Source organism: Chroicocephalus ridibundus, chromosome 1 (assembly GCF_963924245.1).
Source record: "Chroicocephalus ridibundus chromosome 1, bChrRid1.1, whole genome shotgun sequence".
Taxonomy (NCBI): Eukaryota; Metazoa; Chordata; class Aves; order Charadriiformes; family Laridae; genus Chroicocephalus; species Chroicocephalus ridibundus.
The window spans coordinates 182,682,868-182,698,034 of NC_086284.1; the positions used below are offsets into that span (position 1 = coordinate 182,682,868).

Here is a 15,167-nt window from a genome sequence, read left to right on the forward strand (position 1 = left end):
CACACATTCTTTCAATTTTATTTTTCTGTTGCTTTCTGTTGCTTTCCAGGAGCACTGGTAGTAGCTCATGGACAGCTGTTTTGTACCCTCACACAGAGAACTGAAACTGAGCTCTGCCCAGCAGATTTCCCGTATAGACTGAAGTTCTGTGCTGATTACTTACGTTGCTATTCTCTAATGTGCCTGCTCAATGATAACACCGGTGGTTGCTTCTGGAAAGCAGAATGTTTCCTTTGAAACCTGCTGAGCTACCTGAGATCAAGAAGTAGCTGATGTCACTACTAGTGGCCATGTTTTTTCTGTCCTTTAATTTTTAAGTATTTCTTAGCCTTACTGCATATATTTGTCATCAACTTGCTTTGAACAAGACAGTCTCAATACATTTAATTATAATTCCTGTTTTCTACATTTTACTTTTAATTTACTGTTATATATAATGTTTTATTTAGTACTCGATGTATTGGGCTATATTACCCCTGTATAATTTGTATTTCACTGGAGTTAGAGTTGGGATGAATTTGTCCCCTTTTCTGTTTTTAACTGGTTTGGTCAGTTCATCAAAATAAATCACATTAGATTTTCTTCTGATATGATTATGATATGAAATTCAACAAGAGCAAGTGTAGGGTGCTGCACCCGGGGAGGAATAACCCCATGCACCAGTACAGGTTGGGGGCTGACCTGCTGGAGAGCAGCTCAGCTGAAAGAGACCTGGGAGTCCTAGTGGACAACAGGATGACCATGAGCCAACAATGTGCCCTTGTGGCCAAGAAGGCCAATGGCATCCTGGGGTGCATCAAGAAGAGTGTGGCCAGCAGGTCGAGGGAGGTCATCCTCCCCCTCTACTCTGCCTTGGTGAGGCCACATCTGGAGTACTGTGTCCAGTTCTGGGCTCCCCGGTTCAAGGGGGACAGGGAACTGCTGGAGAGGGTGCAGCAGAGAGCTACCAAGATGATTAGGGGACTCGAACACCTCTCTTACGAAGAAAGGCTGAGGAATTTGGGTCTCTTCAGTCTGGAAAAAAGACAGCTGAGGCAGGATCTTATCAACACTTATAAATACTTAAAGGGTGGGTGTCAGGAGGATGGGGCCAGGATCTTTTCAGTGGTGCCCGGGGACAGGACAAGATGTAAATGGGCACAAACTTGAGCATAGGAAGTTCCACCTAAACTTGAGGAGGAACTTCTTTACTTTGAGGGTGGCAGAGCACTGGCACAGGCTGCCCAGAGAGGTGGTGGAGTCTCCAACTCTGGAGACATTCAAAACCCACCTGGACGCGTTCCTGTGCAACCTGCTCTAGGTGACCCTGCTCTGGCAGGGGGGTTGGACTAGATGATCTCCAGAGGTCCCTGCCAACCCTATGGTTCTATGATTCTGTGATTTTTATGTTCTAAAGAGAAGTATTGCTGAAAAAGTGCCAAAATGATAGTACTCATTTGCTGGGTGAATTGATTGTATTTGGAGCAAATTGTTCAACTATGGAAAGGATTGAGGCCCAGACTGCTTTCCAAAGTCCTGATGATTCGGATGCCATGCCAAAATTAAACCAGTATCTCAAAGCAGATTTTTTTTCTAACTCTCTTGAAAAAATCAGCCCAGACTTAGTTGTATACATGGCACTTCTGCTAAACAGCCTGAGTGTAATCAGATTTGCGCCTTGTCCCTTGCTGTGGTACTAATGTGACCCACATTTTTATTAAAAGTTCATTCTGTCTTGACCTGTCAAGTTGAGTTTGGCTTCTCTCCAAACCTTTCTTGGCATAAGCACAGGCTAAGCAAATTGAGGAGTTTGGGGAATGTTTCTGGAGCACCAGATAATGCTTTATCCTATTAGTTACTAATTTAATGCTGGTGAGCAGTCTTTTCTCTCCTTGAATTAATACCCCATTTTGTACCTTTGTCTAATGTGTCTGTATTACTAATCTGGAGCCTTCCCCACACAGCAGTCACATTTTCGCAACCAAAACCCTTCCTAGAATCTGGGGGTGTGTTAATGTCTGCCAATTAGGTGGAAAATGCACACAACTCTCTAGTTACATGGGATTTGAGGGAGACAGGTCTAGACTGATTTATGGAAGCAAATTGCCCTCTTTAGAGAGGTGACAGCAGTGATATTTGTTAGTCATCCACAAAATAGAACATCCTAATCCAATATGCACATCAGAAAACACCAAGTACAGAGCTAGAAAAGGAATATGTCAAGATTAAATATATATATAGCAGCTCTACCATAATGGATTTTGCTTACCAGATCAGCATCAGCTTGTGACAAGACAAGCCATGTGTTCTTCTTGATACATCACTTGGAAGCCAGACTGTCTGGTTCCTACTGGGAATTAAAATTACACTGAATTCAGTTAAAGAAATACTATTGAATTAATACCAACATTGCTTGTATGATAAAAGCACACAGAAGTAAATTCTTCAGATATAAAGGCCATCATAAAGGCCATCTGATGCCATTTACACAGCTTTGAGATATTTGGAAATGGCTGATAGATAAATGACTTTCAGAGGTGAGCTTTCCAAGGGTGTATATTGGTCCTGGGCACGTGTGCCCATTGTGAGACGGGCCTCTTCTCAGCTTTTGGAGCCCTAGCAAAAAGCAGTGTCTCTGCTAAGTGCAAGTTCCCCTTCCACAAAGGGGCACAAGTACAGAGATTCTCACGTTGGCCTTATGCAGGGCAGTGCAGGGCTAGGACAGCACAGTCCTGCATTTGTATTAACGAGGCCTTGCCTCAGCGGTGCTGAGACAGCTGCTCTCCTTCCTCTTCTGGCATTACTCCAGTTAATGGTCACTCGAGAGCCTCTACACCATGCCAACTTTTGCATCTAGGTTGCCATTCTACAGCTTGGTAGTATAATTGACGCTAATATGTCTCCAATTCTTGGCTGCATTGCTTCCAAATTTGAGAAAGTTACCAGGAGGAAGAAAAAACTTTCTTGCTAGTCATCTCAAACATCAAGTTGATGTGATTTTTTCATGCATCCTTGCAAACTCTTTTTTCAATAGGTCTGAAGCACAGTTTTCTTAATAGCTTAGGTTTAATTTTGGGCATGTTGCACATGACCACGTTAACACATATTTAACACATCCATAACACACGTGATTTGTTCACTAGTATTCAGTGTATGATGTCAAATTGGAAGCTGATCAATTGTGAAGGTGTCTAAAACATCAGAAGCAGCCAAGACATAAACAGTAAGAGAACAGTGTTAGGTATATTTCAGATTTTGCTTTCAATGGACTTTCATAGGAGAAGCTCTAAAGCGCACCTAATTCCAGGCATAATTTAGGTCATAAATGATCTGACTACTACTGCAAAAACAAGGTAGCAACCATGAGTCCACATCCAGGTTTTAGAGGACCCAGCTTCAGAGATGTGCTTTTCTGTCATTAAAACATATACACCGCCCTAAATATATAATTCATCTTTTTTAGGACACAGCTATCAGGCTTCAGGATACAACTTCAATGCCTATGAATGGAGGAGTCCTAAACAGACTAGTTTGTCCCCTCCAAGCAAACCACGAAACCACCCATTTCATGATACAGGGCTGAGTGATGACGAATGGGACCGACCTACAGCAAGCAGGTAAGTTCCCATAGGTGTTTCTGTTTGATTTGCAGCTGCCTCAGTGCCTCCAAAATGAACACTTACTGTCTGCAATGAAATTATGTTTTTCTAATGCAGCTATAGCAGCTCTTCCTTTAAATATGAGATATAGTATTTATACTTCATGGAACTTATTAGGGTAGATTAGTGACATTTGTGGAAGATTATGATGCCAAAACCAAGACATATATTTATTTTGAGTTACTTCAGACAAAAAAACGCACAGCGTTTATCTCTTAAGAATAAACAAACAAAAAAATTAGGGCATTCCCCTGGTAATCTTCAAAAAAAAAAACTTCTGCAAAAATAAACCTACAAATAAAGTATCTAAAGACAACTGGCATGTTAATCTTTTCTCTTTCATGAAAACTCTTCGTTTTGGTTTGGGCAAAGAAGGAGAAATTACAGTCTTCTTCCATAAATGCTTGAGACATCTGCAGTGATTCAGTAGGAGAACGAAGTGATCCAGGTAGAAATGTCTTGTCCAAAGCTATTGTAGTTTTCTATGCATTCATTCCTCTTCTTCTGAGAAGTAAATCTCCTTTTCAGTGACTTTCTCTGCAGGCAAAAGAACTTTCTGGGGAAAAATGCTTAGTTGACAATGCTTGGAGATAGTGAAAGACACAGAAGTTTCTTATTCTCTATTCTAAGGGTGCATCTGGCAGTGGAATCACTGCAGAGACTTGGGTAATTCCTACCAAAGAACAGTTCTTCCTCTGACACAGGAAGACAGACAACACAGAAAGATTTCTAGTGCTCTTTGTACCCATCCTCAGGACTTGCAGACATGCATGTCCTCCGTTAGAAATACAGTTTCTTGGTGTAGCTGCACAATGAGCCTGAAATCCCAGTCTGTGAGAAGTTCAGGTTTAGCACTAAATAAACCCTTTCTGGTTCCTGTATAAACATACTAGAGAAGTATATCCATAAGGTCCAGCCTGTTACCTTTGAAATACAAATCAAGGCAAAGCTTAGATGCCAGTGCTGCTTTTCAGAATCTGAATGACAAACCCTCTGATGCAGCAGATTGCCCAGTGGCATTTTGTCTGGAGATGAGTCTGGCAAGATGATAGCTAAGGTCTGGGCAAGTGTGAGTTCTCAGTTCGTATCCAGCTCCTTTGCTCCCTACTGGCCAGAAGCATAGTAGAAGTTTTCATAGGCATCGTGGACAATATTTAATAAAGGAAATGACCATAGTTTTCTTCATATTCTTGGTAAGTTAATATCTTTAATGTAATAGCAGCATCTTTATCCACAGTTAAAGCCCATATTTTGCTTCTCAGATGAGATGCATCCATAGATTCCAGAACACCTACTGTTTTGCAGTTACCTAAGTCACAGGCTGAAAAGGTTGATGAGCAGTGACTCAGGAAGCTGGACTGTAAAATACAGAATCTTCTAAATGAAAAGCATGCATTCTGCTACCATTGTCAAGCACTATTCAACAGAAAGTATGCACATTAAAGAGCCTTGTTCTACATGTCAATGTGACTTACACCTGAGATATATGGCACGAATTAAAATAATGATTTTTTTTAACCCTGTCTCTGTAAAATGGATTATGCCATACCTGATGGTGTTCCTATACCGAGTGCTGGAGTATCTGAGAAGGGCGTATCCGTTCTTCCAGCCTGTTAAGGGATCCCCAGAAAACCACCTCTTCTCTGCCTCTAGCTAAGCAACTTGTCGTCTTCTATAACACTAAAAAGTAATTTTTTCTTATCTTTATTTTGTGTAGCACAGCTTCCAAGAATATGTGGCAGCAGAAGGAGACTGAGACACTGGAAGAGAATCAAGAAAGCCATTTAAAGCAAACTTCTGTAGAGAGACTGGGGGGAGAGAGCATCAGGAGCATGAAGAAAGAGAACAAGATGTGGAAAGGTGCCTCTGGTGGGCAAAGGAAAGGTGGGGGACAGCTGGAAGAGTGGAATACTTCCAGGTAGGTGAACAAAGAGTGCACAGGAGTGAGATTGAGCTGGGCTGGGGCGGGGGGTGGGGGTGGTGAAGAAAGGAAAAACAGTTGAAATGAGAAAAAGGAGGAAAACAAGGTAAAAGCAGAAAACACATCATTAACGTGCTGTTGAGTGACAATGAAATTTCGGTTGGCAAGTGAATGAAAAACCAGAGAGCTTAAACCACTCTGTAGCCTGGTGTCTACCTATCACTGGCAGGTAGGACAAGTCTGTTATAGTTCCTGCTCCAGGGAAATTTTTTGCACGTTAAAACAATACTTGAAGGGATGAGCCTGCCAGATCCTAGAACATCCTATCACCTCCTGAATTTAAAAAAAAAAATAAAATTATTTTGTCTCTTATATGGCAATAAGAACCAAATCATAGGCACCTGGTTCTTCATATCTGACCCACTACCTCTCCTTCAGCGTTTTTATGCATCTAAATTTCTGATGGCTCTTTGAATAAGTGTCAGAAAACCAAATATATTCATTATAGGTCAAACAATATTTCACATGACATAAAATCAATCTCTCAGGTTTCAGAAAAAGAAGCCGTAGAGATGCAAAACTATTTTGGTACCTGTTTTTTCTGGTACAGTAGCTCAGCTACAAATCAGTTTATTCATGTGGCTGTAATGGAGATGCGAAAGTTGAGCATTTCACACACCAGGAGACAAGACTAGGAGAAAAGGCAAAAGAGGAGGTGAGGGCAGAAAAAGGAATTGTTTCAGCTAAAAAGAGGTCTAGACGTATAGGCATCGTGATTTCAGATTTCACAGAAGTCAGAAAATAAATTCACCTCCAGTTCTAGGAAATCCAGTCTTTGCTGTCGCAGGCAATTGCCTCAAATAATCCCGTTTATTAACTCAATTCCATTTTATATTATAATATCAGTATGCAATATAAAGAAAAGTATTGTAATGAATAAGTTAGTCTGTGTTCAACATTGGCTGTTAAAACAAGAAGGAGCTAATTTCAGAAGTCATGGATCTTTCTAAAATCATGTTTTAAATACTTTCTTATCTTGCCTGGGAGGAATTGCATCTGTGATCTGAGTAGGTATTCCCACCATTGCTGTACCTATTGCAATATCTTAGAAGAGACACTGATGCTAGATGGAGAATCATTGCAATAAGAGATTGAAATGGCTGACCATTGTCTGCTTGACTGATCCTAACTGTAAAAAAGCATCTCTGAGGCAGAGTATCATGTGTTTGAAGCATTCGAGCTGTCGTCCGTTGTGCTGGGCAATTCTCCTATTTAAAAGCTATTCTGTTAACAGTGTTACATTCACGCTATTCACAGTAATACATTGTTTGTCAAGCGAGGCCTCAGATGCTTCCATAATAGTGTTTGCTCTGTTTATGTGCTGTTAAGCACCACTAGTGGCAGTCCATGGGCAGCTGCTCCAAAGTAACAGCTTGCTGCCACCAAAAGGGCGAACTCTCATTCTTTCCTTCCTCATCTTTCCCCTGTGCCTTTCACATAATCAGCCCCCTGCCGTGCAGCAGCTCTGATGCTTGTGTGAACCATCATGGAGCCGATTGCCCTTGCTAAGACAGCAGAAAACTCCTGCTTCCTCCCCTCACACACATACACTGTCACGGTGTTGCTTTGGGCTGTGTTGCTGCAGTCCAGAGTTGGCATTTTTGATCAGACCTCTCTTGCTGGGCGACTTCCCTAAGCATCGCTGTCACCAATGTCCTGCTCAGGAGTGCTAGTAATGAGGCTTCAGTGTGTTTAAGAAACAGCAGAGACCTAAGTCTCCATGCAAGACAGTTGCATCCCCGAGTTTCCCTGTGTTTGTGTATGAAATGACTGGAGCAGTTTATACGACAGCAGTCAGGTGGGCTTAAATTGATAATGATAAACGGAGCTTAGGCTGAAGGGATCAGGTAGAAAACACCACCATCCCTCTTCTGCAAAATGCTGTTTGCAAAAATTGAGGGCACTTTTCCGATTCCCCAGGAGAAGTCCGTGAGGTTGAAAGGTTTTATTGCAAATATACGTTGCACGGAGCAGTTCTGCACACAGCTACTGGTTGATTCATTAATTTTCATAGGGAGGTCCCAGTTTCAATCCAGTAAAAATGTGTATTGAATTGTTCTTGGAATCCATTTATCTCCTTACTGAGTAACTGGCTGCTCAGATCCTGCCAGCTGCTAGCGACTGCCAGGTTATGAGAAGACTTGTCTGTCATGTGCTCTGCATGTTCATCCAGCCTCTCCTGATCAGCAACTCTTCCCCACTCTCCTGCCTACCTACTGTAACGTTCTGTCATTCAAGTTGCAATCTGTGGCAACGCACATGTGTAAAATATCTTTTTCGAGGGGAAAAAAGTCCACGTTTTCTTAACCTCTCATTGTAAATCTAGCTTCGCAGGTACCCATGATAACACCGAGGCTGACCAGGAGGAAAATTTCTGGTCTCAGGCTCTGGAGGATTTAGAGACCTGTGGCCAGTCAGGAATTCTGAGGGAACTAGAGGTAGAACAATTTTAACCTTTCTTTCCAATTATAGAGAAATATAATGGTTTTGGTTTGGTTTACTTTCATTTTATTTTCTCCTTTCTTTTCTTTTAAGTTGCACTAATCACACCAATTCATTTAAAAGCTTTAACCCCTCTCCACAGGACAAGGCTGACAGGCGTCTGTGTTTGAGAAACATGACACTCTTGGTACCTACCCTTTACTTTTATATTTTTTGCTTGTGCAGCTGCCTCCCCCGCCCCTAACCAGAGCTGTTTTCTTTTGTACAATGCAACCAAAATTCTACAAACGTGTTCACCCCAGAGCTTTGACTTGCAGCTTCTGCTGTGCATAACCATTGGTGCTGCCTGCACAGGCAGCAAATGGCGCAGAACTTCTTAAGCGGGCATAACCTTCCTGCAGCAACGCATCCCATTCTCTGACAGACGCTTTATGCAGCTTTTCTTAGCATGTCGTAGGTTGCCTTTTAAATTGAAACTTAATTTGATTAAGATGAACATAAAAGAAAATCAGCTTTTCAAAATGTTTACCTGTAATCTTACCACTCTGCAAAAAAAGCTGCCAACGTGAGAAATGTTCGTTATATAGCCATTTCTTCACTACGTAACAAATTTTCACATTTCATCCTGAAGTTAATTGCAAATCTAACCATGCTTCGAGTGAGATTGTAAGGGGGGCAGAGGGGGAAGGGAACAGAGAGAGAGTAACTTCGAGTCTTTATTTTTCTAATCACCTTTTCTCTAAGTTGTCTAATCAGAACAATTAAGATTATACTGCCACTTAAAGCTACGGAATGAAAGGTCCTAAAATATTTTCTTTTATGTTCTTTTAAATTCCTGGAGCTGCAAAACTGGCAGAATCTCATTTTCATTTTTATGTTATATAAAGTCCTTTAGCAGCCAGGAGGAATGTGAATGGCATAACTGGGTGAAAGTTTTTCAGTTCAGATTAATTTACTTCCTCAGATTTACGGTTTTTGTATTGCATGTATGGATAGCAAAAGTGATTCTCATGTATTTGTTATTGCAAACTAGAGAAATGTAGGAGAAAATGTTATACTGGTTTAATTCCATAGTTAGATATGGTTCAGCACCGCAGGCTTCTCTTGCAATTTTCAATATTCAGAGCACAATAAAAGGATATGGAAATAGATCATTTCAAAATGGAAATAGATCATTCGTGCTGACCAGAATTCAGTTACTTCCACACGTTGAATTTTCCTCAGCCTTTCATAAAAGTGAAATTCAGAACTGTAGGTGCTGTATCATTTATAGCATCGCCTTGTTGCACAACCCACAGCTCTGAAATGAAAGCAAGACTCATTCAGTATGACAGGGTGCTGAGAACGGCGATGCCTCTATTTTATGAAGTGCCATTGCGTAGTCAAGGACTCCTTATCGTTTTTCATTTCAAGGTTCTCAGCCAAAGAGCAAAGAAAACTGTTGTTTGCCAAGTCCTCTGGATGCTTTTGCTCCATCAGGCAGTAATATCAGTCATTACTGAGCACAAGAGAGACTGTTAAGGCTACAATATATGATCTCGTAGTGAAAGTAGTGCTGGAGCTGGGAGAAAGAAGGGCGACAGACATGCTCACCAGAGTCAGAAGCAAACGGTTATTTGCCTGTTTTCCCCTTAGTTTTCCCCCTTCATTTTTACTACACATTTTCAAGAAGGCTGCCTGCATCCTTTCCCAGTCAGAGTTCAGGTTATGGCCTTTTGATTTCCCTTTTCACTTGTCCAGTGGCACCAGGCGGAGTAAGCAGGGAATTCAGCGTACCCTCTCCCAGCAGTGGCGTCTCTGTACCGTGGCTGCGCCAAAGTGCGTTTGCCTCCCGTTACCCGGAGCAGAAAGTCTCTCACAAGGGAGGAGGCTCCTTGCTGTGTGTGGCTGCTTTTCATGTCAGTCCGTTCCGCCCAGTGGACGAAATGACTCCCGTCATCGTCTTTCAAGATTTCACCCTCCATGTATTCCTGCATCTAACATAAAAGGCTGGCTTTTACTGAGATTAAAAGCAGCAGTGGGCCAGGGGCTTGTGCCTCGGAAGTGTTAGTGCTAAGCTGAGGCAGGTACTCTTGCAATATGTCCGTTACGCAAAAGTTCTTTCCAGGCAGTGAGCTAACCTGCACTGAGCCTTCCCGGCCCGGGAGAGTATCCAGGCACGCTCTCTGCCAGCGCTGACTCTAGAGCTGCCGACACATTCTGCTGACTCACATTTTTGTTACCTTGCACACGCAGTCTGAATTGTAAATGCCTTCCTGTATGTCCAGTTCCGACAAATGCAATTATGCCGCCACTTAAATGTTGTTTTCGTTACGTGTAAAATATTTTTAAAGTAAGCAATTATACTGCACACTCTTCAGTCTGCCAGGGGACTAGCTTACAAGCATAGCCATTCTAGTGCTCAGTATTTTAGTTTGAAATGCCATCTGAAAACTTTTGCCTATAGGGTTCTGTTGTTGTGTTTTGTTGTGGTCCTTTATTTTGTAGTGACTTGCAAGCAGATTGAACATCTATCCTCTTGCCTTTTGCTGTGCCCTGAGTCATTGTGTTTTAACAAAGAATAGAGATGTTTTTCCTACTGCTATGAATTAACCACTTACTTAACCCACATTCTGTGTTAAAAATTAACCTGTTCATTAATGCTCTAGGCCACAATTATGTCAGGAAGTACAATGAGTTTGAATCATGAAAACCCACAACCTCGTAGCCAGCTGGGAAGACAAGCCAGCTTCCAGGAAAGAAGTACTGTAAGGCCACATTACAGTCAAGCTACTCGTAGCAACACATTGCCGTCAGATGTGGGGAGAAAATCCATGGTTCTGAGAAAAATTAAGCAAGAAATGAAAGAAATCATGTCACCAACTCCTGTGGAGTTACACAAGGTCTGTAATTTTTCTTCTGACAGCTTTGAAATAATATATTCAGCATAGGGAACCTAATTATATGGCAATACAGTAAGCACTTTTTATAATGACTCCGCAGATGTAATTTGGAGGCCATGCATATTAGTTCTTACAAACACATTAATGATATATCCTTGTGGGGGAAACAAACAAATAAGATGCATCCTTGTCTCCTGTTTCGTTTTACAATAAATCCTCAAAAGGGACTGCTCTTTTGCAAGGAGCATCCACTGGTAATTTGAATTGACAATACCAATAACTCATCTCTGCAAAATGTGTTCATTAAGAAAGCAAAGTTTAATTTCTAGAAAATACATTTCTTTAGGAAATTACTCAGGAGGGTTTTAGGCTCCCATTGGTCCTTTTTCAAATTAACACTCATTTTGAATCAAATACGTGAGAATTGTTGTACATAATACAGAATGTTATTTCAAAGTAGCTGCTGCTTCTCTTCTCTTTATAATTCCTTTGCTCTAAAAAGGGTAAATAAACTTCAGTCTATGCAACTTTTCACTCCTGAAGACTGTTGAAATCACCTGGTGATATGAAGGTGGCTCTGCACCCCCAAGGAAGTCCTGGATAAAGTATGTTTAGATGTGCACAGCAAACATCCTGCTGGTTTCACTTTCAAGTCCAGCGAGGCCATTAAGAGCAATCAGTTTCCAAAACTTCGGGGGACATTATAATGCTGTTCTCCTTGATGGGAATGAGCATCCCATCTCCTGCATGTGTCTTCCTCCTAAAGGTCTGAGATCTTCCCAGAGAGGAGGCAGAAGCACGGAGAAGTTTCATTAGGAGGTCACGTGTTGTCAGTCTCAAGAGAGTTGCTTTGGTTTCAAGTCCCTGTGGATTTCACTAAGTTTTGTTTGTAGTTCGTTCAGTTTTGTTCACTGAGGTGAGGACTCACTGAGTATGGGCTAAATGAATGTTTGTAGAAGGTAGTAAAGAGTGGGTCTTATATATGGAAAATTAATCCATTGCCACTGTAAACAATCAATAGGATAAGTTGTGATAGTTTTAAGCTATTCCTATTTCCAGCTTGAAGTGATTAATGGAGTTAGTTACTGTGCTCAGTAACTAACTGAGTTTTCCTGAGTGGCGAGGGAATGTGAGATATAAAACAAAACTACGCTGGTAGGCATTTCATGGTGTGCTCACATTCAGCAAAGGCAGAGTTTTCTGCCATGGATTATAAAACCAGCCTTTCATGATTGATAAAATAAATCCTTTCCTGGAAAGGAGTCGTCAGATTTCTGTTAATGAGTCAGTATTCTAAGATAGCTGTTAGCTCTTAAGAGTCCTGGGCAGTAAAAAATACCCTGACCTTGGGTTTCTCTCTCTTCAGTTGTCGGATTTTTTAAGATTGCTGTGACCTTCTGTTTTAGTAATTTCCAGTTTTTGTTCAGACAATATGCCCACTTTTCCCCTGTCTGATGAAGTGATGTTGAGTTTGCTAATACTGCCTGTTCTGTCACCCAGAAAAGACTCATTTCCTTTCCAAAAATCTAAAAGTTGAACCTGCACCAAGGATTTTCCAAATCCTTAGAATCATTTAAGAAAAACAGAAACCAGTGAGTGGATCTTACGGTCTGATTCACCAAAGTGGGCTTGTAGCCCTATGATCACACAAGCAGGTTAACCCAGGCATCCTGGGCTGCTTTCATATTCATGCCCATCCTAACAAGTTCTTATTTGTTAGTTTTCGTACTGGTTCTTGTGTAGCAATGTGCCTGTTACTTTCTCTCTCCTCCTTCATTTTTGTATTAGACGTCTCGTTTAACACCAATAACCTGTTCAGTTGCTATTTCTCATGGACAGCTTGTCCAATGATAATTATCCAAAAGAGCTGCAATGCCACAGGAATTACTTCACCTCACTGCCAGAGAAATGCCTTGATTTAAGTATTTTTCATAACAGATCTTGCTGGCAAATGTGCTCTGCCCTCTGCAGGCAAATGTCTCAATCAGCTGGGCCACTGATGGGACAAGCAATGAAGTAAGAACTCTTGTGGAAAACTGTGATGGTATAAACAGTCTTTAAAACACAAGCTAAGACATAGCTTGACTAAGACTTACCTTAGCGAGACGTTCAAGCATGTCAAGTTAACTTCACTGCCTCTGCGATGAGCCTGCATGCCTGTTAAGGCAGAGCCTACGTGCCCCATAGATCAGAGTTCATACTTTAAGTCTGATTGCAGAAAACGGGCTAGCTAAGGTCTATGAGCCACTGGTTTTTCATAATCTGATTGTGAGAGCAAGAATATATGATTCTATCAAAGAAAAAGCCATACATAAAAATGAAAGGCATCGATAGCCACTCCGAATGTATAGGGTAAGAGAGCGTAAGACTGGATAAAAACTGCTCAGGCTACAAACACAGATAAGGCTAACGGAACAGCACGGTGAGCAGAAGGCATTGCTAGCTTGTCCTTCGCAGATATACACCTGTCAGAAAGGTAACGCAGCCCTGAGGATTATTTTGCTGAACGCTGCAATCTTTGCAGCATTTAACCTGAATTCCTCACTGCTCTTTCTTACTTCACTGCGTTACATTCACTAAACGTGTACTTGAACTGTCTTTGTCCTGAGGAAGCTGCGATTGAGATAAGTGTCATACAGATCTCTTCAAACATTTGTTCTAGATGGATTAATAAGAAACATTCAATTTAACTGGATAGCATATTGCTGTGTCAGTACCTAAATTTAATTAATGCTTTTAATTGATTTTATCTACCTAGGTAAGCATATAGATTAATATTTTCCTAAAAATCATAGCGGACCATTTTTTAAAAGTTTCATAGAGCACACATTCCTCTGAGAGCAAAAATATGCACTAGACATGAGATAATTTTTCAATATTATTATTGCAAGTAGTCATTAACCTAAAATTACAGTCGGTTAAAAAACCTCAATAGCTGATCTGTGCAAGATGTATGAATTTAAATTAAGCATTTTCCCATAGATTTGAGAGGGAGGAGAGGCATAGAAACAGACTTAAAATTCGTAAGCCTCTGTTTAAAATTTGTAACTATTTAATTGCTTATGAAATATGAATTAAATTTCCATTTCAGCTTTCTTTTTCCCTTAGGCTCCTGATGTAAATTTAAAAGTCTAACAAATTGCCCATAATGGAGGTTTTGCTATTGAGATCAAACCTTCCAAAGAGTTGTGATCAGAAGTACAGATAGAAGGGCATGATTCAGGTGTTGCATGAATTGCCTGCAGTCTCACACCCTTCAGCCCGGGCTGCGCTACTGGCAAGTGAAGATGCGAAACCTGTGTGCTTTGCCCATACCCATTACGAAGTAAAAATCTGGGTATTTCGAACAGCAGGGATTTTACTCTGAGATTCCCTTTTAAGAATATACACTGCCCTAAAAAGAAGTAGCCCCAAAATTACAACCTATAATACAGAAGGTTCTCTGCAGATGACTTGCCCCTAGAAAATGTGACAGCTGTCAAACACGCAGCAACGTTAAATCACAACCTCATCTCTTAAGTGAATGATTTTCTGTCATTTCCAAGCTCCTGCTAAATAAACCAAAAGTCAAGAGAAGACAGTCATAAGGGAAGCAGGTTTTTAAAATCTTTTATGATCTGTAGATCTGAAGAACCAGAGAAATGAGAAAATATTTTTGTACATAAAAGTTCTGATGGCAGGGTAGTGATTAATTCCCTCTCAGAGTGCTCAGTCCATATAAATAAGGAAAATGCAACCTGAACAAGAAGGGGGGAGGAATAAAAGACTTTAGATGATCATTCTCAATTTCTGCCTCCCTCCATTTCCCACTTTCCAGTATTTCCCACTGCCCTGCAAACACAGGTTCTCACTTTCACAGCAAAACTCCTCTGTCATGTCCCTTATCGTTTGCAACGCTCCGTTTTTTGACTCACAAGCTGGGCATGAAGTAGCATGTGCATTCCCCGGGTGTTATTATAGACAAGACACAAGATAAGGTCAGCTAATGTGGAATGGCACTTCCTTTGATCTGTAGAACAGAATTTGTATGTATTTTGTTTGCTAATAGACCACTCACTAAAAATTAGGAAAAAAGCAGCACTGTCCGAGACCATGCACATGGGCCCACCATCTGTAGTACATGCAGAACTATTCTCTACTCGAGCTTGGCTTTGATAAGATCTTGACTGAAACAGAGTGTCCAGTTTGGGGTCTGAAAATTAAAGAAGGATGTTAACCTTCTGA

The 15,167-nt window shown here is 41.0% G+C and overlaps 1 protein-coding gene across 12 annotated transcripts in view; it reads left to right on the forward strand.

The window, feature by feature from the left end:
- Nucleotides 1-15,167, forward strand: part of GRIP1 (glutamate receptor interacting protein 1) — a 336,350-nt gene that overhangs the window by 315,626 nt on the left and 5,557 nt on the right. For 8 of the 12 annotated variants that reach the window (XM_063323006.1, XM_063323011.1, XM_063323003.1 and 5 more), the window contains 5 exons: nt 3,443-3,596; nt 5,356-5,556; nt 7,946-8,057; nt 8,204-8,248; nt 10,710-10,943. In XM_063323006.1, coding sequence (XP_063179076.1) covers nt 3,443-3,596; nt 5,356-5,556; nt 7,946-8,057; nt 8,204-8,248; nt 10,710-10,943 — 746 coding nt within the window. The remainder of the gene's footprint in view (nt 1-3,442; nt 3,597-5,355; nt 5,557-7,945; nt 8,058-8,203; nt 8,249-10,709; nt 10,944-15,167) is intronic. The other 4 variants (XM_063323005.1, XM_063323014.1, XM_063323015.1 and 1 more) reach the window with 2 other exon arrangements.